The 27,678-nt window shown below is 44.1% G+C and overlaps 1 protein-coding gene across 1 annotated transcript; it reads right to left on the bottom strand.

The window, feature by feature from the left end:
* Positions 1 to 154: 154 nt before the first annotated feature.
* prickle1b (prickle homolog 1b) lies at positions 155 to 27,307 on the bottom strand. The gene is made up of 8 exons (XM_062383325.1): positions 27,130 to 27,307; positions 7,880 to 8,080; positions 6,725 to 6,838; positions 5,588 to 5,725; positions 3,514 to 3,717; positions 3,214 to 3,400; positions 2,134 to 3,123; positions 155 to 2,044 (listed from the first exon to the last, which is right to left on the bottom strand). The coding sequence occupies exons 2-8, from the start codon at positions 8,066 to 8,068 to the stop codon at positions 1,092 to 1,094; spliced, it is 2,775 nt and encodes a 924-aa protein (XP_062239309.1). The 5' UTR covers positions 8,069 to 8,080; positions 27,130 to 27,307; the 3' UTR covers positions 155 to 1,091.
* Positions 27,308 to 27,678: the final 371 nt, after the last annotated feature.

Below are 27,678 nucleotides of genomic sequence, written 5' to 3' on the forward strand. Positions count from 1 at the left end.
AAATATCATTGATTATAGAAAACCATGTTTATCCATGATTTTAAAATGATCCACCACAAAATCCCATAAGCTGTTCCACATTAAAAATGTGTTCAAAAAATAGGGGACAAACAGCATATGAAATTGAGAAAGAATGTCAAAACATATATTTGAATCTTTTGAGAAAAAAATATTTATTACAAGCATCTTTACAGCACAAAGCATTCAGGTGGTTATGTCTGAGCGAGGGTAGTGAACACTTGGTCTGAGTATGAAACAATGCGGGTGTTACTGCCATTATCTTTATATTTTATACACCAACAGTGAGCATCTTGGAATAAATGTGTGAAAATAGACATCGTTACCGAGTAACATGGCACTTTACTGTGAAGCTCACAGCTCATGATGTGGCACCTTCTTTGTTGTTTCTCCTAAAATATTATCGAGGTCTCTTCGTTAACTGTAACAACTGCTATTGTTTTATATGTCATATACTTCAAAAGAAACAATTCTTGAAACACGGATATAAAAATACCAGTATTAAAATATTAACTTAGTATATACATCATCATTTTGTACTATTATGCATTAAATTATTATTTGGTTAGTCTATTTTCTACTTTTATCAACCTCTGTGTACAACAGTGTTGCCATTTTAATGCACACAAAGATATCGCTGCAAAACTTACGTGAACGTTTTAAAACAACTTAATTGCAATTGCTGAAACAAAAGAAAAATGTCTCCACCCTGCCACAGTTGCTGTAAGTTAAAGAAAGGCTTCCAAATGTCCATGCATCTAATTAGTGCTACAAATTAAATAAGCCCAGTATCGAGGCCAAAATCACACATACACAAAAAAAAAAATCTAACGGTATGTTGCACATATTTGGTCTTTTATTTGCTCAACAGTTACAATTAAAAATGTCTTCTCTCAGTAGATTTTGACCTAAAGTGATATGTCTCTTGACATGTCCTTATGTCGGCACATATACAGTTTGTGCTCATGTGTTGTTTAAGACGGCCTTTCTAAAACCTTGACCTGTGTTATCCATCAGAGAGTCTCATATTGTTACGTTGTACAGTGCAGGTCACAATGTGATGAACTGAACTGTTAAGAGATGATGCAATTTTTAGAGCGGTGGCTCTTCCTTCGACCAGTCTGTGAGCCATGAATCTGGGAAGAGAGTGCCGTCACCCTCGTCGGGAAGTCCTCAGCGTAGTAACGCCCAACTGGTCGAGGCTGAGGGATTGGCTGACCCAGGAAAAAGCCCTCCTCCTCGGAGTCCGAAGACGAAGAAGAGCAAGTAGAGCACCAGTCTTCCTCATCTCTGTGGAGACCCATTAAATGTTCAACCCGTGGGTCTCCTTGTTTCGCACCCTGAAGCATAAAGTCAGATCTTGTTTGGGAATAGGCCAGGGGCAGCCTGTGTGAAGGGTGCGGTAAAAGCATGGCACCACATGGGGGGTTTAGCAGACCCTGCTGCTGGGTCTCGTACGGCCTCTGGGCTTTGTCCAAGGGAACCATGTGAAGGGCGTTGTCCGAGCGGGCTTTGCGGCTCCTGTGGTGTCGGCCTGGCCGGTGGTGGTGCTGCCTGGTGCGCCCGTTGTGGCTTGTAGAGTGGCTTCTCTCTCGGCCCATCTCCTCTGGGCAGTACACCCTCCGCTGCGGCTTCTCGCTCATGGGATGCTTTCTAATACTGACATCGAACCCATCGTTGTATCCATTGTCCACCGTGTCTTCTGTGAACTTAACCATCTGAGGAGGCCTGGATTGGGACTTGCTTCTCCTCAGAGCTGGGGCGTGGACAAAGGAGGCAGGGAGACCTTCAGAATGTGGGGAGAGTGCATGGTATCCTCCTGGTGCACCCCCCCAGGCCAATGCTACCTCCTCCTTGTCGCCCTTCTCCAGGATAAGGTTCAATGAGTTGTTACTATGGTGATGATGAGATGAGTTGAAGGTTCCCATGTTGCTCATCTTCTCACAGTCATCTGCCATCGAGGGATCCTGCATGGCAAGGGTGTAGAGTAAAGGTCTTTCCCTGCCATCGACGTCCACTGATGCACCTTAAAAAAAAGCAGCACATTTTAAAATCATGTTTTGAATCAAATGAAAGTACAATATGACTGAATCCATCAAACAGTAGCCTCCTTACCAGTGATGTTTGAGAGTGCCAGGGAGTCCATGGAGTCTCCGACCCCCTGTTCAACCTTCCTCAGCTCGTCAGCGATGCACTCAAGGGAGTCTTCATACCACTGCCTGGTGTCTGGCCAGCAGGCCTGTCTTCCTGGGCCGGATTGGTCCTGATCTAATTCCAACTCTTGGATCTTTCTAGCACTGGCAGGACCAGGATGACTCCCATAGGCAGAGTCTCCCATCCCATCCTGGGACTGGGCCCAGTACATTTCAGGCAGGTGTTTCTTGCTTATCAGCCCAGGACTAAGGCTGTTGGCTCGGGATTGACTGGAAGTCTGGCTCTGGGTGGGACTGGCAGGGGTGGGAGAAGAGGCGGCAACCCCCATCGATGTAGAATCAGGCTTTAGCCAGGGATCAGAGACACTAATGTGCCCAATTCTGTCGCAGCTGGGGGTGGGGGATTTCACGGGTGGCTGCTGAAGTTGGTGTAACATCCCCCGGTCCCCAAACTTGAGCAGCAGTTGAGTCATGTAGTCCTCATGCTGCGCCCATTCCTCTGGGTCCTCCTCGCCACAAGCATCCTGCTCCTCCCGCTCCCTCCAGAACCTCTCCTCGAGGCTGAGATGGGCCAGCTTCCGTCCCATGACATCAACGACGCCCGCGGCTTGTCCGTCACCATCACCATTCACAATCTTATACTCAAACGTGGGTATGGTCGGAGGGGGATTAAACAGCTGCGACTGCCTCCACTGTTCGGCAGGTCTGCTGCTCTTCCCCATGCGGACGCTGCGCCGCGATTCACGAGAGCGGGCTGACTGGAAGGCAGAATCTGATGAGTCAGAGGCATGAATATCTTCTCCCTGGCTACAGCCCTTTGAGCAATAAATGCGACCTTGCTTCGGAAGGAAGGGACAGCCCAGCAAGGATGTTTTGCACTGTGCGCAACAGAAGCACTGGTCGGTGGCATGCCAATGTACACCTTCGTAGGTCATCTGGGCGTGATCGACACCTAAAAGGTAATTAGATGAAGAGATGAGCATAATAGCAGTAGCAAAAGCATTAGCATAGATCTTTCTTGACCTTCACAAATATAACTTACCTATGTTTTCACCACAGGCCTCGCAGTACTCTGCATACAGGGACTCGAAACAGCCACAGCAGTAGGGCCGGCCATCTTTCATGATGTAGCGCTGCCCACCGAGCATGATCTCGCACTCGAAGCAGGCAAAGTGCTTCATATGCCAGTGACGGCCCTCCGCTTCAGTGCACTCGTCTGAAAAGATGATCTAAGGGGAAACACACACTCTGCTGTTAAGTATGTTGAGCTCTTTGTCATTGCCACGGTTCACTGTAAAACACAAAAGGATTCGTGGGCGCTGCTTCAATTATTGCCCCTCACCTCGTCACAAGAAGAACATCTTGGTTTGAGAAGCTCAGCGTGGTGTCTTCCACAGAGAGCCTTGCCATTTTGGTAGAAATAGATCAGATCCACCAGCAGCTCTTGACACGTGGCGCAGACAAAGCACGCTGGGTGCCAGCAGGGGCTCGGCCCTGCTCTGGATGCAAAAATGGCCATCTCCCCTCCGTTGATGCCTCCGCTGCACTACGATTCCAACACAAACAACAGATGATCCATGAGATTTATGCTTCTGGCATGTTGTTGCACAAGTTCCAGTGGCCTAAAATTAACATTGGGGATTCAAGATTCCAGATTGGCAGAGCACGTTCGTTCATCACAGAGTGTATCTCCTTACGTATGTCATTATTTATAAAGCTGGGTTCGGGTTACCTTGAGTGTCAGCAGATAATTTACGCTACCTTGAGACAAACGCACACAGGAGTGACTTTTTAAAATAGAGGCGACACAGTTGATGCCGGTGATTCATGAGGAATGCAAACTAAACAAAAGAGAGATCATTGCGATAAGTATTCAGAATATATCTGCAGTGGTGCTATAACAATGAAGGCCAAAAAACAGGTGGTCATACTGTAAGCTGCAGAGGAACACGATCCATTCCAAACACATTAGTATCCCCACAGTGATGACCACAGCAACAGTTCACAACAAAGACACAAAGCCATTTTTACTTTTTAAGGCAACGAGCATGACTATATTACAAATGGTCTCCAATCAGGGGCTGTTTGACTCTGGTCTAACAGTCAGTTATTCATTGGGTGTTGCTAAGGAAGTGACATTTGTGGTCACTAAGAATAATCCAAGGCAGAATACGCTGGCCTCGGACTTGAGTCCTAAGATCGTATGACTCCACAGAGACTATCCAAACAAAACGCATCTGAACGTGCAATCATGAGTCTTTATATAACCCTGTGCAGCTATGGGATAGCATGCCCAGCTGTTAAGCATTATTACCAGGATGCACAGAGCGGGGCCTTGGACGTGGGGGGTGTTGCATGTCCCGGGGATTTACAGCAGCAGGAAACTGGAGCCTAACAAAGTGAGTGTGAATGTATGTAAATATGTGCGTATGCCCTTGTGTCTGCGATGTATCTTTTAGACGACCTGAGCATGTGCACAATGATTGCACGAGTGTATGAACATGTTTCCGAGTGTGTGTTTGTGTGTGTGTGTGGTGTCGCCGTGGCTGAGCCGCTGCTCTTGCTGGATTCCTGGCAGAGGATGAGGTTTTCTCATTGGCCACGGTCTAATTTGCCGGAACCTACATAACACTAATATTTAATTTTGTTGTGTTGAAAGTTTTTCATACAAAAGAAAGATCAAGGGAGTTTGAATGGCACTGCATGCTTTGTTTGAAACACCATCACCAAATGAAAGATCGGAAATCTTTGAATTTTTTACGATGCTGTGTTACGTAAACTGCTATGACTTAAAGCCGGATGTCAAAATAGGGGCCAGGTTTGCAAAGATGACCAAAATCCCAGAAAGAAATATCATGCATCTCCCAAAAATGTCCCCTGCCCACAGCAACCTCCCAACTCCTTTCCAGCAGCACATACTGGGATGAGCTGCCTGCAGTCATACAAGCAGTTGAGGATTTATCTGCCACATACTGTGACTTGTTTGGAAAAAGCCAGGATTTCAGAACGCTATGCAAGAATCACTTATTAACCTGTGCATTTCTTTTTTTTCACCGTCCGTCACGCTGAGCTATTAATTGGCGGCAGGAAATTGGCCGAATTCCTCAAGAGGAACCGGCTTCTCTGCACGGCTTGAGCATGAGCCTCCCCAATTTCCCCCGCTTCCTCTCTCGCCCTAATGAGGACGTTTATGTCCGTGATTAAAACCGTTGCATTAGCCAATCAGGGTTGCGCCTCGGGCTTCCTCGCGTTGGGATTGGGCGGTGTGTGTTAGCTGCTTTGTGATATAAATAACTTCAGACCCACCGGTTGCTTACTTTATGGCTATATGAGAGCTGAATGACGCAAGTGGTGTTTGTGTGTGTGCGTGTGTCTGAGTGTATGTGCGCTCCAAGGGATCCATGTGTGGGACTTACATGTTCACAGCGGGTGTGTTGCAGAGCTCGGGGCAGGATCTTGGGTGTTCCTCTCCCCAGTGCCTCCCTCTTCCTCTGGGCACTGAACATGTGGAGCTCCCTTTTCTCCTCCTCTGTCAGAGTATGGCAATAACGCACCTGGTCAAAGAAAAGAGTTGACAAACAGAAAAGAAAGACGTAAATTTACAGATAAAAGGTGGACGAGTCAATATGGGCCTTAAAAACATGCAGCCATTACTGCTGATGGTTTAAGCTTTCATCCTTGTGTATCACGCATGTATGGCTGGAGAAGGGTGTTCATTAGAGCTAATTTCGCTTGAGGCTGCGTCGGAACGGATGGCGCAACCCCTTCATCTGTGTTTGGTGATGACGGCCACGGATTAAAGAGCAACACTGTCCTCGCAACCAGCTCGGTTGTTCTCTAAACAACAGTAAACGATGACACAGACACAGACACACATTATCCCTGCTAACCACTGTTATGCAAGGAATCCTGCGGCACTGTGTTTCCTCAACCACAAGGCCTGCCGACAAACATCATAAAAACAATGTGTGTGTTTGTGTCTCTGTATGTCCATTGTGTGTCTTCCGAGACCACCTCCGTCAGACAGAAGCCCCCCCCACCGACCCTCTTCTCTGGTGATAACCCCTCGGCCGTAGCTCCCAATGTAAACTCTATTAACACAGATGTGAAAGGAGCAGTGCTGGTTTACACACCATAAAGCCATAATACAGAAGAGGCAGGCATGTGCTTTACTGTCACAGGAGGTTTCTCTTTCAGTTTTTAGTCAAGCAGTTGAGAGAATGCGGCCATTGTTTTAGTTTTACTAGAAAAGGCGGCGGAGATTGTCCAGGCTTTACTCAGCTGCTGGCTTTAGTTTAGTTGGGGCTAATTACCGTTAAAGTTAAATTCTTGCCATTATGATGCAACGCTGATCCCAGAACTCATTTATTCAATGCACTAACAACTTTAAGTATAGTGTGCAATATTTACTATGACTACGGGAACATTTTGGTTTAATACCAGAGACGTTTTGAACTAAACAAACCACCTAAGGAATCCTGGTTAAAAAAGTTTTTTCACATCAGGATTTTTCCCCCGATACCCTGTCACCGCCTCGCCCTCATTACCTCTACCTCATTGTCGTGCGGCGGCAGCTGGTAGAGGAGCTGTCGAATCCTGTGCTTCTCTCCGGGGCTGTTGACGTACGGCACCCTGTCCTCTGGCAGACAGGAAAAATACATTTGGACCTGCGGACGGAAGAAGAGTAGGAATGAACTCCAGCAGACGGTGAAATCAGTAGTTTCCAGAATAATGTGAAATGTTTCTCATGCTACAGACGAAGGAAGTATGTTCAGTTAGACCCAAAGAACCCAAATTAGCAAGTATACACAGGGTTTTTACCAGGAAATACCAAAGAGGAAAGCACCTCGGTGACCTGTGACAATGGTTTTAGATCATTTAAAAGTTCAATGCTAGAAAGAGTGCATTTCAAAAAACCTCTGTCTACTGTAGACTCATTTGACCCCGGAGTGAAACCGTTGGACCAATTCCCATTACAGACCAAAGCCAGATATTAGTAGGTGTTAGTGGGTTTTTTTGACAGGTGGAAAAGGGGCTTAAGTGAGACATGTTGTCTGCAACAGTGTTGTCAGAAAAGCTGGAGGAGGGGCAAAGTCCAAAGAGGAGAGGAGAGTCTGTCCTCATGTGACACTGTGGGCCAAACATATCAATCTCCATTCAGTCACAGGCGCCTGAGTGTGAAATCTCTGCACACACAAGAGACAGGCGTGAGACTGGAAGTGTCAATATTTGCCGAGGCTGATTTCCCCTGACAGCAGAAACAGAAACTTGGATCAAATTAAACTAGTTGTCATGTGTACCAAATCTTTTAAAATGTGGTGAGGGAAAGTATGCAAAACTGTTGGAATTGGAAGAAGCGATCTCTCGTCTTTCCTTTTCATGTTTGAACCGACAACATGTGATGTTCGAGGCCACACAGCCTCATCTAAAGTATGAGTATAACTACCTACATCACAGACTGCTTGTATTAAAGCTTAGTGATAATTCTATGTCTGAATGAAGATCAGCTGAACATGTGTATCTTTGAATGTCTGTAAAAAACATAGCCAGCTTCAGTACTACTGCTAAAGTGACTTAAACAACGTGTATGTATACTTAAAATCCCATGCTAGTAGCATACCGGTGTATACCCTCATTCTGTGAGAGATGAAGGGTATAATTTTCTATCTATACTGATAAGTTCAAGTATAACACGTCAAGGTTCTGACCTGCTCAGGCCGGAGTCCTGGTGGCACCCACGCATACTCCTCCAGCGCACACCCGGAGTCGTCGTCGGAGGTGGAGCTCCTCTGGAAGCCCACAGATATCTTCCCCATCTTTCCACCAGCACGGGCCTCCATGTCCAGTCCTCGGGGAGGAGGAAGACGCTCCCCTCTCTCACTGCGCTCCAGATTCATCTCACTTGAGCGCTGTAAATGTAAAAGAAAGGGGATTTAGGAAAGGCAGTTACAGAGCCCAACTTCTTCTTCTCCTCCTCCTCTGTTTGCTTGATTCATTTTCATAATTGTGCCCAAAGCTCGAGGTTACCTACTTAGTTAACTTGCACTTACTGTAAACACCTCCTCATTTACTTTAATCCCTGTATTTCTCAACAAGATAATAGTTTTTGTCCCAGCAATGACTTGGAGGTTGAAGGATCATGATAAAAAGGGAAGAAAAAGACAAACTCTTTCCACCTCTCCCATCCTTTCACAATCCCAGCCTACTGTGTCACATTCAAGAAATAACTAATATGATTTTCCATCCCATGTATGGCTCTGTGTTTTACTTTCTTTGTTTATCCGTTATCATACTTGATAAAGAGCCCAAAAGCAGTGTTTGTCCATCTTCAAAGGGCATGTCACACAAACTCGGATGAGAAATACTGGAAAATCCACACAAGACTTTTTCCAGCATGATGCACCTAATACAGACGACCACCAGGCCAAGGCAGTCTTGAATGCACTGATCTTGTCTTTTGTGAATGACACAAGAAGATGACGCTTTAAACGTCTGCATTTCTACAAATGGGTCATATGAAAGAAGGTACATCTAGTAAATTCAGGCAGTTCTTTTAAAAATCATGGTTTGACTCAAAACGGATGCAGCAGAAATATCAGTTGGTCTGATCCACTAAGCTACAAAGCACTGAAGGGTGTGTAACATGGCGGCAACATGCAGAAAGTCAAAATCTACTAAACTGTCTTCATCCACTCAGACCAGAGCCTTTCTTCAGCATTTCAAACTTTTACAAGCTGATAAGAGTTGAACTGTAACATGAACGGGGATTAACTCGTCCCGTTGCGGAGCGCCTCTCCCGCCTGCAGCAGTAGCCCTCTTATCTCGGTGGCCATGTTCTTCTGAGCCCCCTTGGCCTGATATCTGCGCTTTGGTCGCAAGGCGTTGAAAAAGCCACTTGTGTTTTGCCTCTGGGTCTTTTGACGTGTAAATTGGCACCAGAATAACTTGTTTGGTGAAAACAAACTGAAACCTCCCACAGGGGTCATTGCAAACCCAAGGACTTGAAAAGCAGAACTATCAGGGACATTAGGGTCTTTATTACGTCCATTGACTCATCATTATATCTTTGACTCGAGAGCAGTCAGTTCAATGTATTTATAACATGTTGCTTGTTCCAGGTGATAATCAGTTACTTGGGGTCTGTGTGAAAATGGCAGAAGTTGGGCTAAATTTTATGCTTGACTTTTTATTATATACCAAGACCCTCCCGAGGATATAATAATCGGTTTTAAGGGTTTTGTCCGTCAGGATCAATGAGTTATTCTCTGAGAAATTGCCTTTTTTCGCCATGTGTAAAAAAGTGGGGGAAAGAATTCAAGGATCCTCCCACTGATCCGGCGCCGCACCAAAATTTGATAGGTTCTGTCAAGACCCATAATACATCCTGTGCCTGTAAGAATCCTTTTTTTTTTAACTGACCCCACCTTCCCTTTAATCATTTTTGAACAGTCATTATCAGATAAAATAAGATCGCAATGAAAAACAAAAGTCCACGGTATGTCTATATCAGTACTTTGACACTTCTGTAAGTCATAAATCGATACCCTAGTTTACTGTACTTTGTGCTTGTCGACCTTTTTCCTTTCTGAAAAACCCGACGACGTATCTAAACCCTGAAGTCAGGGTTTTCTAGCTGGGGAGGGTCAAAGGTCAGCTGCAACTGAAATTGCAACCCAAACGCTGCAGGAGTGAAACCCCATCTTCTCAGAAATGTCAACTCCTGTCTGCACAGCTCGCCCTCCGGGCTTCCGACACCTCAGCACACAGTCAAACCGCAGTAACAAGTAAGGGGGAAATATTAGCATTCGGATTAGCATACAGTTGAAAGGAGCCCAGGGCTTCACAACACAGACTTTTTAACAGCATTTCTAATCTGTAAGATTCAAACACCAAAGCTCTTATCATGGGACAAAAGGGTATTTGACTGCTGCTTTGTTCTTCCGTGACTAATCTATCAGGTTTTATGGTGGGACAGATAATGTTATCACTCAGAGTCTTTTCTCTGCCTACTCTGCTTTATCTCAACGAACCTAGTCAAGACCAGTAAGTGGTGCAATTAATAGATTTCTCTATATTCTTTTTCTTCGTTCTGTTAATTCGCGGGTGGCTACCAACGTCAAGTTGCATCACTGCCATCCACCGCTGTACTTCTCTTTTCTTTTTTATTACATTAAAGTGTTTGTTCACAAGACATTTTTTTGCAGAGCTTGGCATTTAGGAGTAGGCAGCCATTAATGTTTCCTTTGATGTTTTAGCTAACATGGCTGGAAGTTTGGTTTACGGCTAAATTTACGCATGACATATGTTAATAGGAACGTGTGACGTCTGAAGCATTGGGCCACACAGCTTCATCAAAAGCATGAATATAATTAACCACACCACCTTTGACAAGATGGCCACAACCAGACTGGTTGAATTAAAGGTGATGATTCCTTGTCCAATCCAACATCTTTGAAACTTTGAATCTGGCTGAGTTATTGAAATAACTCCTTATTTTCCATTACCAATTAATCTGGCAATTATTTACACAAATAATCAACACACAAGAAATGTCCGAAATGTTCTGTAGACTTGTTTTGACCGAGCAAAGATATCCAGGTTACTACTGAGCGTGAGAAAATGAAAGCAGCAAATCCTCCATTTAGAGAAGCTAAAAATATTCCAAACCATCGCTAATCGATTAAATGACTAATCGAATCAGTTTGGCGTCGGGCATTTGAGGATTTCTCTCCGCCACCTTCCCTCACATCTCCGGCCTCTCATCCCACAAGTAATGGGTAAACGGTGACTACAGATTCCTGAGCCAACACACGCAGCAACTCACATTTCACCATGTCACCTCCTGGCAATAACACAAAGGTGTTCTTTGTGGAAAAACAAAAACAAAATGTCCACCCATTCCTGCTCCAGACTTCACACACGACGGAGATGTGACAGGTTGAGGCCGGAGGGGTTAAAAAGAGAAACCTTTTTGGGGGAAACAGACGTTCAACCGTGTGTGTCCTTTCCTGCTCTACTGTCACTTTCTAAGCAGGTCTCCGTCACTGAGGGATTAGTCCAGCACATATTATTTTCAAATGAATACAACCTCAGGCAAACTAAAGGAATACATCCTAATTTACAGACTGTGCCAAAGTGTATCATGTTCTCTCTATAAGCAGATATTTATTAAAACTGGTGCATTACAGCTTTAGTAACCAGATGTTGACAGATATGGAGATACTGAGAGCTTATTGGAACTAATAATGGTTAAAAAAAGTATATTTTTCTTCAACATCGTGGGATTTACTTTAAAAACCCTTTAAATTGTGGAGTTCAAAGGCCGAGGTCATTGCTCCTTGACTGCTGGAGTGTTATTTTAAGGCCAAATGGGTGTCAGGGGCTGCACGGGGGGATTTAACACAGCTGGCATGGGACCACCTGCACACACACACATACACACACAGTCCCTTCACTGTTGTCCATGCACAAAAACACAAGATGGAAGACAATCACTCAAGCATGTTGCACTAATAAAGCAGTACACACATACAGGATCAACTCTCAGCCAAGCTCAAGTCTCTTCAGCTCTTTCTCAAATAATTTAACCAAGAAAATCTCCCACAACCTATCTGGGTTTCAAGAAGTATTCACAACCGTGTCCCTCTTACCTCAAGGAAAAGCATCTCTGGTTCCACCTCTACATAAAGCTCTCATCCGCTTCCGAAAAATGTCCTTGTCCCGCCGAGCTTACATGTCTGCAGCATCAAGCTCAGCCGGTCCAAGCTCTAATCAGATCCAGGTCCCGCTCAGTCTGGACGTGTCCCTCACCCCCCTAATGTCTCAGGCTTTCTGAAAGTCAGCTGTGGTGAAGTTGGGGGTGGGTGGTGTCCTCTCTCAACAACTCATTTAGCCGTCCAAAACTTTGAAGGACCAAAGAGCAAGGAGGGAGGGCGGCGAGGTGACGTCTCTATCTGCAGTGTCTCTGATCCCTGTGAGTGTGTGGGAGAGTGAGTGGATCAGTGTGTGTGCAGCTCTCGGGGCAGCCAAGCTGTCGGCCCCTCCCTCATTCTTCCCCCTCCAGAGCAAATCGCCCTGCACTTCAGGCACACACACACAAACACAGCCTTAACACCCCTCCCCTCTCTATCTCACCCCCCTTCCTCCGCCAGAGTGACACCTAGCCCCTTTACCAGCACCACCCTCCGCCCCTAAACTTGGCTGCAGGACCCCTGAAAGCCATATGACATATCCAATCGTCTCTCAAGCTCTTTTCTCTTTGTTTTTCTTTCGTTACATCTCTCTGTCTTCCTCCGGATTTGTTTTGTACTGCAAGCCAGACCACTGTTTTTATCACGCAACATTCAATTCACTTTCCTTTCTACCTGCAGCAGAAAAAAAAGAAAAGAAGAGTTGGCATTCCACTTTTTTTTTTAAGGCAGCGTTAAAAAGAAAAAAGAGGCAGTTTTATTCTGGTCAGCTCCACTCTGCTCTTTATCTACCTCCAAGTCAAACTTTCTATTTATGAAACGAGTGTCTGCACACTGCAACACATTCTCTCTGTCGTTAAATGGATCCTGGGGTCATCCGGTCTCATGCAGCTCATCTAATTGAGCTGAGGTCGAAATTAATTTGTACTCAGCTGCAAATTAGATCATGTGCCGGATAATGAAAATGTTTTTAGCCCAGCAGCACAATTATCACAACAACAAAACAGTTTGTGTACAAAATTTTACACAATGAAAACTAGAGGTCTGTCCATTCTGATATGGACGATATAGCTGCTTTCAATTATGCACTGAAGTATGTAATTTCCCTGAATCAGAAAATGCAAATGTCTGTAACTTTTTATGCGAGACCTCTGGTAAAGTGCAAAATGTAAAAATAATTCAAGTTCAATTCACTTTAGTCAAGTTAACTCTTTATTCTTTATGTTTTTTTGGCTCATTTCCTGTTTTTTTTCTAAACTAATATCTTGTTTCAGGTTTTTTCACTTCCTGATCGTCCTGATTACCTAAACCTGGTCCAAAATTTGTCACACCAGTGTCTTGTTGTCTCTGCTTCCTAATCTGATTGTTACTAGCTTCATGTGGTATACTTTAGGTTTACGGGGCTGCGATGATACAGAGCTCTTTAAAGTTGAGCTAAGGAATAGCATGGGGTTGACGATCTTCCACCTGTCATATGATCCATGGTTAAAACAAAGATTTCAGTCTTTGTTTTCCGACATATTAAAACATCAGAAAATGGCTGCATTAGATCATTTAAAAGCAGCTAATGATTTATCGTTGTAAAACTGAACTCCTTGTGTCTCGCTGGGTGTCTTACTGGTTAAATATTGACCGTGCTTCTTCCTGAGTCAACCTCATCCATCTCAGGAAATTTCTCACGCAGGAGACATGTTTTCTCACTGATTCCAACATCCAACCCCCCACCCCACACCTCAACCCTTCCTATTTTGGGAGATCTGAATGAGCACCGGGGGGGGGGGGGGGGGGGTTGCTGCAGATCATTGTCACGCGTTTTTGTGAGCACTTCACTTCAGGAAACCCATGACAATGCAGCAAAACTTAAAATGAGAAGTCTTTTTGAGACATATCCCTCATGATGAAAAATGTTTATCGTTTTGCAGATAAAAAAGCTACACTAATAAAAACCAGTAGATGGACATGAAAACTACGAATCCAATGGGTATTTCAGAGGAAGTCCGATGTGATTGATTTGGAGAAGTTGTGCATCATCTGTCACCAGGAACGGCTTCATTTAAAAAGGTCTAAAATGACAAATGAGTTTGCTCAATTGTCCGGCAGACAAAGACGTCCTCTCCCCTGACAACCCCACAAAGTGACTTGCAGCGAGGGGCAACCGGTCCTGCTTGTCACACGCCAAATTAACTGTTACGAATGAGACACGTCTTAGTCCGCTAACTACCACGAAGAGGAGGATCGAGATGGAGTGAAAGATTCCCTGTGTGCAGATAGATGAGTCTTATGTGCTCTGCCAACGCGGCCTTCCTTTCCTGGCAAGCCGACGCATATTTGAAATTGAGAGAGACGAGATTGGCAGTCCAGTCGGCGGGTAGACCTTTCAGAAAAGCACTCAAGTTTTCCAGGGGTCTTGGCGCCGCTCTGCAAAAGCCACTTTGCGTTTCACCCCTCCGAAAGACGTGCATTGAGTTTCCTGAGATATTAATCTGGATATACATTTCAAAAGCTCTGGAGATCCTATTTTAGGAGGAAGGAGTTCAAGCGACAGACAAGAACTTAATTCAAATAACAATGAGCGGGTGAGGAATGCTCTTGTGTGAATAGGGGACATGTCCGAGGATGAGTGGCTTTACCCCCAGACAATAGGCAGATACCAGCCCTTCAGACCGGGCCTGGGCCTGTGGCCAAAGACCCCCAGCTCGTTGGAAAACACAAGAGAACGGCTGACCTTGCTGTCTCTTCTGCTTCCTCTCAGAAATAAAAGGGAGAGGGTGCACACGGAGCAAATTCTTTTGGGGTTTTGTTAATAGGTGTCAGTTAGTATCTATTAAAGCAAAAGAACATAATGATGCCAGCCCTTTCTGCCACAGGAAAAACGTTCATATTGATTTCTGTATGAGATCACGCTGTGATGTGATTACCCTGCAGCTTCCTCATTTCACAATAAAAGCATCAGCTTTAATGGATCGTAGCGATAATGTGGCAAAAGCGTGATATATCAGACCCCTGACAAGCTATCAGAAATGTTCTGAATGAATGATATTCTGGTCTCATTCACATGTCTGAGGCTGAAGAGCGAGAGCTAACTAATGGCAGGTTTATGCAGTGACCTTTAATACCCTCGTCCTTACAAATACAAACACATGATGCGCACATAGAACAAATGCACAGTTTCATTAACATCCAGAAATGCTAGAATTAATCCAGTAAAAGGACAATAACTGCCCAACAAATATCAGTCTATCCCTAGACTTAGGAAAGTCCAATGTTATTTAGACTGAAACCTTTAGATCATGACTTTTCTTTCAATGGAGGCAAAAAGCTTTGAACTAATGTTCAGCCAAGATCTACTACTATACCAAAGACTATATACTACATACACACACACACGCACACAGGCACAGACTCACTTCTCCTTGGAACAGAACTCAACTGTTATTTTGGCCGTTTCTTCTGAGGAAACCTGCTCTTATCCATCAGTGATGTGCTTTATTTTAATTTCTTGAAGTAGTTCACACCCGACATGACGAGCGACACTGTTTCATCCCCAGGAGGCAAGAAGGGACTTTAACTGCTCCCTTAGAATGCAAATATCAGGGGGGAGACGTCCTTTTGGTTGATTGAAACGGAAATCAACAAGGACACTGACATGTCCAAACTTGTTGAGGGGGCAGTTTGACATAAAAGGCAAACTCAAACAGAAGTAGAAGTAATACTTAGTGCAAAAATAATGATATACAATATTGTGAAAATATCTATTCTAACCAACAGGGACAGTATACGTGATGCAAGTTTGTAAGAAAAATCACCAGGTCAATGCTAAGAGCAATGTGTAACTTTTCCAAAAAGCCACTCAAAGGCCACAAATCATACAAATGGGGGTAACAGTGCACACTAAGGCTTCACAGAGTTGGACTTGGTTGCACACATGATGGAAGAAATAACATGAAGACTCAACGAACCTTAAAGACAGGTGGATGCATTTGAAAGTCACCAAAGTTGTCGGATGCATACCCCAACAATTCTGCCATCAAAAAGGTTTCAGGGAACCGGATCTGACACCGGTTGACAGTGATACTTTAAAACCGAGACCTCTCTACTCTCTGAGTAATCCTGAAAAAAGTTCTGTACCATGGTTAAAACTGTTGAACCGAAGCTGATGAGCTCATAAATCATCCATGGGGTATTTTAAAACTTTTAAAGTGAAACTAATGAAGACTTTACAGTAGATATTTTACATTTTTAGTTCTTTGCATGGCCTTTTGTCATAGGAACTGGTTTGTTGTTAGTTTATCTAAACCCTCTATGCTAAGCAGCCTTGATAAATTCATGTCATGACTTGTTTTAAATCAGCTAAGTTCCACTGACACAGGCCAGACAAGCCATGTCAGTCAAAGTTGCTTAACATAAAGTCCTTAGATCCACGTCTCAATTCACATCCATTATGATTCAGCCCCATTCACTCAGACAGACGCCTCTCAGCAGCTATTCACAGCAGGAAATGGATCTTTAGCCATCGCCAACAAGGCCCACCAGTTCGACTGGCTGCCGCATATCAGATCGGTGGCAGTCCCATTCTGTGGCCTCACCAGCTCAGTGTTAATATTCCCTGACACTCCCAAGTGGAGTGTGATTTAGGTTTCTGGTCATAAAACCCTTAGCTGAGATTTGTTAACCACCGCCGGGTGTTACCTGCACACCTCTGGGACAATAGGACCGCCAATAAAAGCTCTATAAAATTCAGGAAATTGTCAGGTAACTAGGGATTGGAGTTTTATTAGTGGTTGGCTTGAGAAGCTTCTTGTTCAGACCTCTACTTCCACCATTTTCAAGTAACAGAGTGGGAAGTGAATTTTTAATGACGACTTTTGAGGAGGGCAATCTAGCCGGTCCGTAACTTTGGGCCGGACTTTGGGCCGCCTCTTCACCTAGCACCACCAGCAGGTCAAAAGTTAAATATCTCAACATCCGCAAGATAGAGCTGTCGATTTTTCCAAAATAAATCATTTGACAAGACTTGAAATCTGTGTCACGCATTAGGTGAAGGTGACAGTGAGTGCCCTCTTCTGGATCGTGTCACATAGTCTGATGCGCTTTGAGACTGTAGGTAAAGCTTAAAAAGGGTTATTACAGTTTGGAATAAATGTTTGAACTTGAATTTTCTTTCTTGATAGAAGTACCCCTTGACAAGGCGGGAAAACTTTAGATATGGCCTTGATCAGAAGATCAATAAAGATACTCATTATCTTCCAGGTTAATAGCTGCCTCACTGCAGCTACTGTTAAACTGTACATATGTATCTGTCAATCTTAATTTACGCTACTTTTCCTGACTGTATCCCTGCGCATGTCGCCAATTATTCTAACATTCAGGAGGATTTAATGTAAATCCCTTCACCGCTCACAGGCTGATTGGAGACTGTTGAGGTATTATGCTGTTTCAGGGCTAAATGGGGTTGTCAAAAACATCGAAGATCCTTCCCTTCTACTTCCTAGAAGTTAGATCCTCATTATTATAGTCATTACTTTTCACGATTTGGCAGAGTCGACCGTGCTTCAACCGCTTACTACATGTCATTACCTGAATCTGACTTCATACAAGGCCTCAATGTACCCGTAGGCTACAACGCTTTGCCAAGACAAAGTCTGCTTGCATACAAACTGTTTAATTAAACTATTGAGTGCACACACAGCTTCTCTCGAGCCATGTATGATTCTTTTTTTTTGTTAGAACATGCACTGCTCCTATGGTGAGATTAATTTATTACCTCCCCCAAGAAGATTTTATATTTTCACTCTTGTCTATTTGAAACAAGGTTATGCAACAACTACAAAAAACATTTCTTCAGAGCTTGCTGGCAAAATGGGAAATCAGTCGAGAAAGAACCCATTAAATATTAATGCAGCTCTGGACAAAGGGGGAGATCCAGTGAGAGTGTTTTTTCGACCCATTTCTCATTGAATAATTCACAATTCTTGATTTAAAATGCAATTTCATGCTGTTTGGTTGAATTTAACGGGACTGATGGGCCTTGGTTGAATTATTCGCTTGTCTGAGTGCCAATTCTAGATTTATATATTATTTATACTGTAACAGATGACATGTCAAGTCTCACTCTTTCCCTCAGACCAGACTTTCTCAGGAATGTGGCGTTAATAAACAGCACAACACCTAAAAGGAAGTATCCACCGTACACAGTGTTCTTCCTGCCGTGTTTTAGATTTCTGTCCAGCACATACAGACCATGGATGTGCACATTTATTCATGATTTTTATTTTTATGCTTTGCCAGGCATCATAGGTGAGCCTCCATTGTCTTTGCTTTCAATGATGAGAGAACTGACTTTGTCTCTACTCCCAACAGTGTGACAGTGCTTTGGAGCTGCAGGGATTCTCAAACTCTTATCAAGGAACTGGAATATAAGTGAGAAACACTGCTGTAAAACTATAATAGCTATTAGGGAACAATAGGACCCCTTTGTCATTTGTGTGTGTGTGTGTGTGTGTGTGTGTGTGTGTGTGTGTGTGTGTGTGTGTGTGTGTGTGTGTGTGTGTGTGTGTGTGTGTGTGTGTGTGTGTGTGTGTGTGTGTGTGTGTGAGAGAGAAAGTCTTGTGCATCCCATCCAACATTAATTTGATATTGTTAAGTGATGCATTCCTTCTTTAATAAAAGCCAGAGGTCACTGTAACCACCGCTGTGAAAGCTGTGTGGGTTTCTGTGTGTGTGTGTGTGTGTGTGTGTGTTTGTTTGAAGCTTGGTAATAAGAACCCGGCCTGCTGCGATCACCTTGTCTCACAGTGTGTGCTTCAAGATGATCCTCGACAGAAGAGAAAGAGGCAGATATTTACGAGTGAAACAGGAAAAATATCAAGAACCAGGACGTCTCGTTTCTTGTTGAGGAAAACGTATGCATCACTGCAGTTTCAGCTTCACATGAATGGTAATGTATTCACAAGGGTCCCGACTGGGACACTGCTGTGAAGCCATTAAAGTGAAATAGACGAAATTAAAGACGAAAAGTAAAATGTAATAGTTGCTTGTTAATGAAAAAGTAAGTTGTACTGTAATTGTGAGTGCATGCATGTTCCCAAAAGACAACATAAAAGATGAGAAACCAGTTTCTCTTGTTCTTGTTAACAGGAAATTAAAGGTTGGCACTGAGGCTGCTCCCATTCCAAATAAAGAGGCGTATGATCGATGTGTCAATGTTGCTGATTTACAGGGTGCCACATATCTCAGGCCAAGAGAAACAGAAGGGCTATGCCAGTCTAACTTCATTTTAGCATACAAGCAAATTGGAAGAGAAGCCAAATATGACAATATAATGAGGCAAGATGAGCAGGCAGGTTGCATCACAATATCCTTGGGAAATTGTGTGTGTGTTTGTGTGTGTGCATGTGTGTGTGAATCCCCTCATGAATTTGTATAGGAGATAAATGTAGGCCACGGATTGGGGTTGTGTACACAGCGGCTTAATGACAGGATCCTGGAGGGATGGCACATCAGTCAAGCGGAACTGACAAGACAAGCACACACACACACACACAAACACACACCTGCTGTGTACTACACAACCAGCACCCTCACTTTCCATCACTTTCCCATAATTTAGCGCTGAAAACACAACACAAGCTTGGAACAGAGCATCGGACCGAGATTGCAGCCTTGAGCACTTGTCACACTCGAGCTGCGGCTTGGCCTCGATTGGCCGGCACAGTTCTCAAGGCAGCACAGTGTCATAGGAGGGTGTGTGTGTGTGTGTGTGTGAAACCATATATCCTTTAGTTCCACAGCACATTCCCAAGGTGCTTTTTTTCTTGTTTAGCTTCATATGGGATACTGAGCCAGCGATTGAGGGAGATTTCGAGGAAAGACAGATAAGAACAGCTGAGTCATATCAGCTGAGCTCAGCACGGCCGCAGAAGCATTCTGGTGGCGGGTTTGGATGCCACGAGGGCGCCAGATATCGAGGCTACGTGTTATATGAAAGCCGCTTTGAGCTCTGCACTTAAATAAGCTCCCCTATCACAGGGAAAGTGGCCATGTTTGCGGGGTGTTTGTCCTCCTCCTCTCCCACAGACCAGTGGTTGAATTTGGCCGGGCAGCCGCTGTTGGCATTCCACACCGACCCTCGAGTAGCGGGCCCGAGGTTCACGGGTAAACAGACGAACCGTTTGGTTTTCTGAGCTGCCCGAGGGGCCCGCCTCACCCTCTCAGCTGTCCGTCTCCCGTCCCCTCGCCCTTTGTTTTCAGCCGTAACCTCAGTTGGCCTCTCTGTTAATTCAGACCTACCTGACAGTGCTGACTAAAACCTTCTGGGTTTGCTATCAGTCCTGCTCGGGCGACAAGCTCAGCTCTCTAAACACACACTGGACGCTAATCTACAACAGATGGGAGACGGACCCGGGGAGGAAGTAGTATAAAAAAGGATATACAGCGTATTTATACTCATCTGAACCAAACGATAGGGTTTCAGTGAAGTTCCAGGCAAAGCCAGAGGAGGGTTGTAATGATGTGCATGGCGGCGGCTCTCGAGGGGCTTAACTGGACATATTACTCGGCGATATAAGCTGCCCGTCCACAACCAGATGTCTGAGCATCCCTGAGGGGGATTCCTGAGAGTTTTTCTTCTCTGATGGGAGTGCACTCCCATTCACACACTCCTAAAAAGACGTATGCAGTATCGAATAAACAAAAACATGTGCGATTCGATGAAAAACACACAAACATACCCCGCACATGTTGGATTTCACGGGTGGCTGGTTGGAGATAATGAGCGCTTAAGCCCCCCCGGTTTACTGTCTGGCTTTCGAGGTCATTAGAGTAAACACAAAAGACATTTATTTACTAGCTCATTAATGCAAGTGGCAATTTAAGCTCACTTTCACAGGCAGGGAAAAAAAGAGGAATGGATGAATCTCACAGGCCTGAAACCCATACAACAGTCAAATCACTGTTTGTATTGGTTTTGCAAAGAGCAGCCGGGAAGCCCCGAGCTTTCATCAGCTAATCACTGTGGTGCGTATCTGTTACATCCTCCCTCTCAGGGAGATGAAGTCGTCCCGGCTGAGGGATACGCCGCCGCTTGATTACTCGCCACGAGTCGGAAGCTTGTTTAAGGAGGAAAAGATTATTAAAAGATGGTGTACCTCTTGTAAAAGTGCAGGTTTCCCTTTGAAGAGACGTTTAATGTCCAGGAACGTCTGGTTTGAACATAATAACCACGGATTGAGTCTGCTTGAACGATATTAGTCATTTCATCTACTGTTACTCTAATAGTGATTATTGCAACTTCAATGACAAATTTCTACCGAGGACACGAGTTCTCAAGCCCAAGTGAATGTGAAACTTTTAGCGAATTTGGTGAAAATCCTGTAATTCCCCCCACCCTCACTTATACAGTGTTTATCATAACAGGCAATTTCCTGACTCCGGTTTGGCATCAGATTGGCTCGAGCCGTTTCCCCCCCTGGATGGATTAAGAGCCTGGTGTTCCTCTGGGACAACACGCAGATACAGTGACAGATAGGCCATGTCCCTCAGAGACCTCTGCAGAGACAGACGACCACCCAGCAGCCAAGGTTTTGGGGGAAGTTTAAATATACGTTTCAGTGTAGATATTTCCTTTTCAAACAGTATTACCTATATTTTCACAAAACTAAAAAAAATAATCTGTGTCTCATCTGCTTCTGTTTTAACAGACAGTGATTAGTCAAAGGAAAAGACAGATTTATGAGAGCATCCTGTGCCATGTGAGGTGAAACGGCAAAAGACGACCCTTTATAATACCTGTTCAAAGCTGTAATGTCGGGTCTTTATTCTGCCTCGCCGTTCTGTACGAAAAGTACAACCACTGAATGGATGTCGCATTGTTCCAGCTCTACGCCGGCAGCGGAGGTAGAGTCAGAGAGAGCTTGGCATGGCAGATCAGAAGCCGACGGTGTTGTGTTACACATCGCGACTCTGATTCTAGAAAGCCGCCACACTATCTAACATCACCAGCATTATTCCAGCTCTGCTCCAGTGTGAACCAGCAAAGCCTAAATAACGAGAGGTCTTCTTCACGGCATCATAGCGGGATCTGAGTTTCCCAAAGGGATAAGGAGGGAAAGGAAGGCAAGAGGAGAAGACTGTCTCTGATTAGAGTTGAGACGTTGGGCTCAGGAGTTGGTCTCGGCCTCCGGAACACAATGTCCAACACATGAGACCACATGAGACCAATTTAGGACGAGAGGACTGAAGCCAAGTCATGTTTTCCTGAGGCATTCATAGAAAATCCTGATCCCAGACTCGCATATAAAGAAGTTCCCCCTACATACATTCACTTTGGAGTATTTATGAACAATTGCATTTTAATCGCTCTTTAAATGAAGCTACATTTCCCCCCCTGATGTCTCGATAACAGCTTTCTATCAAAATGAGTAGACATTGCTTACATTTTAAAAGGGAAATTTTTCTAAATTTATATGATGCAAACAGCTGCAAGTCAAACTGCTTTCATGGAAGGAGGCTGTGTTTTGATCTCACTCTCGATTGCATGCCATAAAAATGTCAGATTTTCACTATCAACAGATACCAAGGCAGAGGTTGCATTATAATGTTCTCTCGTCGGTTTAGAGGTTTGGAGAGAAAACACGAACCCACCAAACAGTAAAATACATTTTTAGATATGGAAAATGTCAGGAACATGCAGGAGGCAGCAGATAACAATAATTCTAGAAAATGCCCATAGCAGCTGACCCGGACATTCACTTTCTCAGATACCACCCCTCTGGAATATGTCTGGAAAACCTCCAGACTACAGTGCACATCTGAAAGCATCGAAACTGTGAGACACAATCACGAGAAGTGGACGTCGGAGGTTTTCACATCACTCCGGCAATAATCTGAGTGATGTTGAACCCGAGAAAAGCCCCAAATCTGTTATGGAGACCTTTTATGTTTTACCCAATCAAAAACAAAACTGAAGGCTATCATTTGTGTTGTGCCTCAGGGTGGTCATTTGACTGGGAGTAATTATGTGGTTTGTTCCTGTCTTCCTATACCAGACTGCCGTGCTTCTATCTATACTGTTTACCTTTCCTTGAGCTTTAAAGCCTTTTAATTATTATCATCTAATAATCGTCGCCTTTAATGTCTCCATCGCTGCCGTGGCTGGCGACTGGCAGTGTCTGGGCAGATGTGTGTGTGTGTATGTGTGTGGCTTTATTCATCATCAAATAGAGCTGTGTGTATGGGTAATTAAGTTGGTGCCAAATTGACTCTCACTTGCAGGCACGAGTTGGGAACTTTCAACAACACCTCGCTCTTTGCATCGCCGAGCAGAGTGCTGCGGGCGACTTGATTTCAGCGGCAAGTTTTGACACAGAAACAGGAGTGCAGCTCCCTCCCGGAGTCCATTACTCAGTGTCTGATAGTCTGCCTAAGCCCTGTATTACTTTTCCTCCCCACAAGCTGACCATAATACCAGGCTTGTGGAGCCAGTGCGGCCCGGAGGCTTCGCTCTGAAACCACTCAATGAGCTTAAGGATCACGATTAGCGTTCGCACATCAAGGGTCTGCCCCCCTGTCCCTTAACACACACACACATTCACACACTGCACGCTTCACCCCCTCGGCACAGCCATGGTTTGTGGTTACTGTGAGCCGCCACACATTTATAAGCAATATAAGCTTCTCTTTCACCATTTATAGAGCAATATTTCTTTCAGAAATAAATCACATGACCAAAAAACTCACTTTACCTTGACACGTATTGAAAAAGCCCAAAATATTTCAATGCAGGGCTGCAGCTAATGGTTATTTTCATTATTAATTAACCTCTTGAGTCATTACTCTGTTCATAAAGGTGCTATATAAATAAGTTTATTTTTATTTTGTCTGTAACGTTGTTTTTGACTTTATATTTTATTACTTCACAATTTGATTGTGTACAGCATATGTATATGTGTGTGTGTATATACATATATTTATTCTGTTTCACTGAATGGGGGAAAAAAACAAAGGTTTGCTTATATATTTTTGTACATACCTAGTGTTTTTATCCAAACTATATAAACTAAGGATTTGGATGATGCACCTGATAGCTGGAAGAACCGGGTGGTTCCAGTCTAAATCTATAATTATTACATGTCTGTTCTTCCAAGAAATGTTCTGTTTTTCATTGTGCACCGATTCTTCTGTTCAGCGACTGGCACTTCACTTTTTGGCCCCTCACACAAGCACAACTACAGGGGATGGCTGCTTGGCAAGCAAATGTGAGTGTGTGTAATCATATGTGTGTGTTTGTGTGTGTGAGGGTGTGTTTCCTATGGTTTGGAACCACTCACGCAACCCCACACTCGATTTATTCCAGTTTGACAGCACAAACTTGCCTGTGTGTGCACAGGCTGGTCTGAGCCGTACAGACATAACAGTGTTGACTTGGCTTTCTGTTTTTACACACACACACACACACACACACACACACACACACGTCACATTAATGTTTATGTTTCTTATTAGTTCCATTTATTTATTCTGCTGCCAAATCTTTGCTCCAACTCAAACACAAGATATCTGCAAATACTGCAGGACCCCCACTGATCCAGAATCAGCCAGCAGCAAACAATCCCACATGTATACACCATTAGTTTATGGTTATGATTTTATGGACTGTAAATTTGTGAAAATGCTCTAAAACACTGTAAATCAGTGGCAGGTCTTGGATTTTTCTGTATGAAGTGCCATAAAGGGGCCATAGTTTACAAAGGGCCCAATTATATGTCCACATCCATGCACACTTCTTGATTCACTAAGGTTCACATTAACACATTCCTCTATAGCTTTGATTCAAAGCCACACATCTAAACGTAAAAATTTAGAAACAAATTGTTAGTAAGTGACATTTACTTTTAAAGATTAAAGAGAGGACTGAGGCACTTTGGGAGTTAATCAGATTTCAGCTAGGGCCAGTGCCCCCTGGCCCCGTCCCTAGAGACGCCCCTGCTGTGTATTCATTATTGAGAGGGACAGAGACATTAAATTTAGCAAACCAGGATTTAAGCTTCCCATTAAAAAGTTGCAAAATTAGTCCTCATGCTATTTTAAACCCGGTTAATCTCCTTTTTGGATTGAGTTTTCAACAACAGTTTCACTGCAGTGATCATATGAGGTGTTTAAGTGGCGAGGCCAGAGGCTCTCAATCTAGAGCACCGTTGGTCGCTGAAGCAGAAAAAAGGTTTTCCAGGAGAGAGTCCAACAATATCAAAACAATCTCCAGGCTGGATTTCCTCTCTGGCACTCAAACCCCTGCTGGAGGACGAGAATCTGGGCTGCACATGAGAACCCACGAAGAAGTGCAATCGAAAGATAGCGAGAAATGTGTCTGTCGGTTTAGAAATCAACCATAAACAAAGAAAGGAAAGATATGAAGCAGAAAGTCATGATCCATCATCCTCTTCTTCTACCAAAGCCAGACTCAAAATTCTGTGACGCTACATGTCCAGTCCAGAAACCCGAAAGGTTGAGTCTTCATCATTTTCACTTTAACGTGTTTAAAACTAACTTTACACACTGGTTTGCATTTGTTCTGCCTACCCCCCCCCCCGAAAATCTGAACATGCAGGATGCAGGACATGATTACTGCGGAAACCAAATTTGGACAAAATTGGCAATCAGTCATGTTGGCAAATTTTTACACTGCACCTGTCTGTCGAAAATTTGCGTTCTCACATACAGCCCTTGAGGAATATTTCGGGAAAATGTCTGGGGTATATAAAATAAGCCAAGACACAAGAGTGGCATCAATCTTCTTCTATATAAATGTCCACGTTGAACTAGTTCTTTAATTTATTACTGTTGCACACGTGTTACTGTTGACGTCAAACATACCGATCACCTCAGCTACTGCCTGACTTGATTCTCCCATGTGGTCCAAATGGCTGACCAATTAACATCAGCTTAACTCTAGAGCCCAAACACCTATCACACACACACACACACACACACAAACACACAAATGCATTACCACAAGCAGAGTCGGTAATGCAGATGCACTTAAGAACACACATGTGTGTAAGCAAAGTAACATAAGCACTTCCACTCTGTACCACACACAGACACACACACATATACATACTCATTAACAAAGGCTTAGCATTGCAGCATGTATACCCCCAGCGCAGTCTGGCCTCCCACTGAGGGGGAACACACCTCATGTCACCTGATCTCTGGCTGCACTGATCCTGGATCAGCAAAAACTGCCCTGCAGTCTTTGATTGCTTTAATACAACCTCAGCATAGACATGTTTAGTTTGAGCTAAGTTTAGATTGAATAAATGTTGTTAAAATGCTAAAGATGTATTATTTATTTTAAATAACTCTGACCTCGGATACTTTTGAGTATTTACAACAACAATAAAAGAAATAGCCACAACACAACAAGATCCCAAAGGCTGCAGCTCTCACTCACTGCAGCATCTCCACCAACTTCCCCAACCGCTAGGTGCCACCACTGGCTTCAGTACAGATCCCACTTCACTGTAAAACGTCATCATGTACAGGGCTCATGATCAGTGTCTAACTTTCATCTTGGGCCCTTTTTTAAAAACTAATTTACAAACTACTTGTGCACAAAGATGCCAATAAAAGGCATGCAACTGAAGAAAAAAAAGTTACACCTGTTTTTAAATGTGGATTTAAATCTTCAGTGTGATTTGAATATGAGAGAACGCTTTAGTTCTGTGTGGCTGAAGGGATGTGGCTTCGCTCTCTAATGTTTTCTGAGGATCTGGGGCTGTGGTCTGTCAACGCTGATGTGATTCTGAGGAGATCGTAAAAGAGAGTGAGAGAGAGAGAAAAGAGAGGGGGGAGACCACCTGAGTGACAAGCAACAGCTGAGTCCACACATCTGGAGACCAAAATGCAACCCCCCATTAAGTGCGTCTTTACGCACAAGAGCGCGCAAACACATTCCCCCCGGACGCAGCCACAGATTCCCTTTTTTCACTCTTCTCCTTCAGGGAAAACGTGTCTTCGAGTCTCAACCACCTCTCGTCTTCTCGTTTCTCTGTGTCTGCCCTTAAACTCGAGGAGAGACGAACTATTTCCCTTTTCTGACGCAGGAATGTTCCAAAAAAGATTCAGGCAAACAAGCCTCTCTACACAAAGTTTTCTTTTTCTAAATCACAAATGTATTCCGCACAAACAGCTTCATGGAGTTGAAGCGCAAGGTTGGAACATTTCTACAGAAAACAAGAGGAGCAGCCCTGTGCCAGACCCGGAGCACTCACCTCTCAGAGGACACAACTTGATCCAGGAGTAGGATACTCGAATAATTCCGTTTATCCAAAAATATAATCACGACTGTAGCGGTGGTGGAGGAAGAGACATCCAGCAAACACGACACGCACCTCACTGGATGGACAGGAGGGATTTCAGTGCATGATCGCGGACAGACAAACGCAGCGATGGGACGAACTTCAGGGCTGAGCGCTGCGCAGCTCTGGCACCAAGTTAAAGCGTCGCAGAAATCACATTAGCGCTGCTGTGCGCCTATTGGCTTAAACTCAAAGTCGCCCCCCCTCACTCCCTCCCTCCCCTACACACACACACAAACACACAGGCCTCCCCCTCTGCTCACTACAGTGAATTTTATATACATCCACCCCATGAGTTTTATGGAGGCATGACTAAAAAGCAGTGGCTGATCGAGGATCTTTCTAAATCAGGGGTCATAAAGGGGCCCGCAATTTAGGGCCGAATCCAACATCCATGCCCAATTCCTGATTCAGTAAGGTGCACATTTAAGTCATTTGCTGTTAGTTTTATGGAGACAAAAG

This window comes from Platichthys flesus, chromosome 23 (genome assembly GCF_949316205.1).
Source record: "Platichthys flesus chromosome 23, fPlaFle2.1, whole genome shotgun sequence".
NCBI classification, from domain to species: domain Eukaryota; kingdom Metazoa; phylum Chordata; class Actinopteri; order Pleuronectiformes; family Pleuronectidae; genus Platichthys; species Platichthys flesus.

Coding starts and splice junctions, on each gene's coding strand:
- prickle1b (XM_062383325.1), bottom strand. CDS start 8,068: ATGAATCTGGAGCGCAGTGAGAGAGGGGAGCGTCTTCCTCCTCCCCGA. Junction 6,839..7,879: donor CAGGACTCCGGCCTGAGCAG/GTCAGAACCTTG, acceptor TTCCGTCCGCAG/GTCCAAATGTATTTTTCCTG. Junction 3,124..3,213: donor GGCCTGTGGTGAAAACATAG/GTAAGTTATATT, acceptor ATTACCTTTTAG/GTGTCGATCACGCCCAGATG.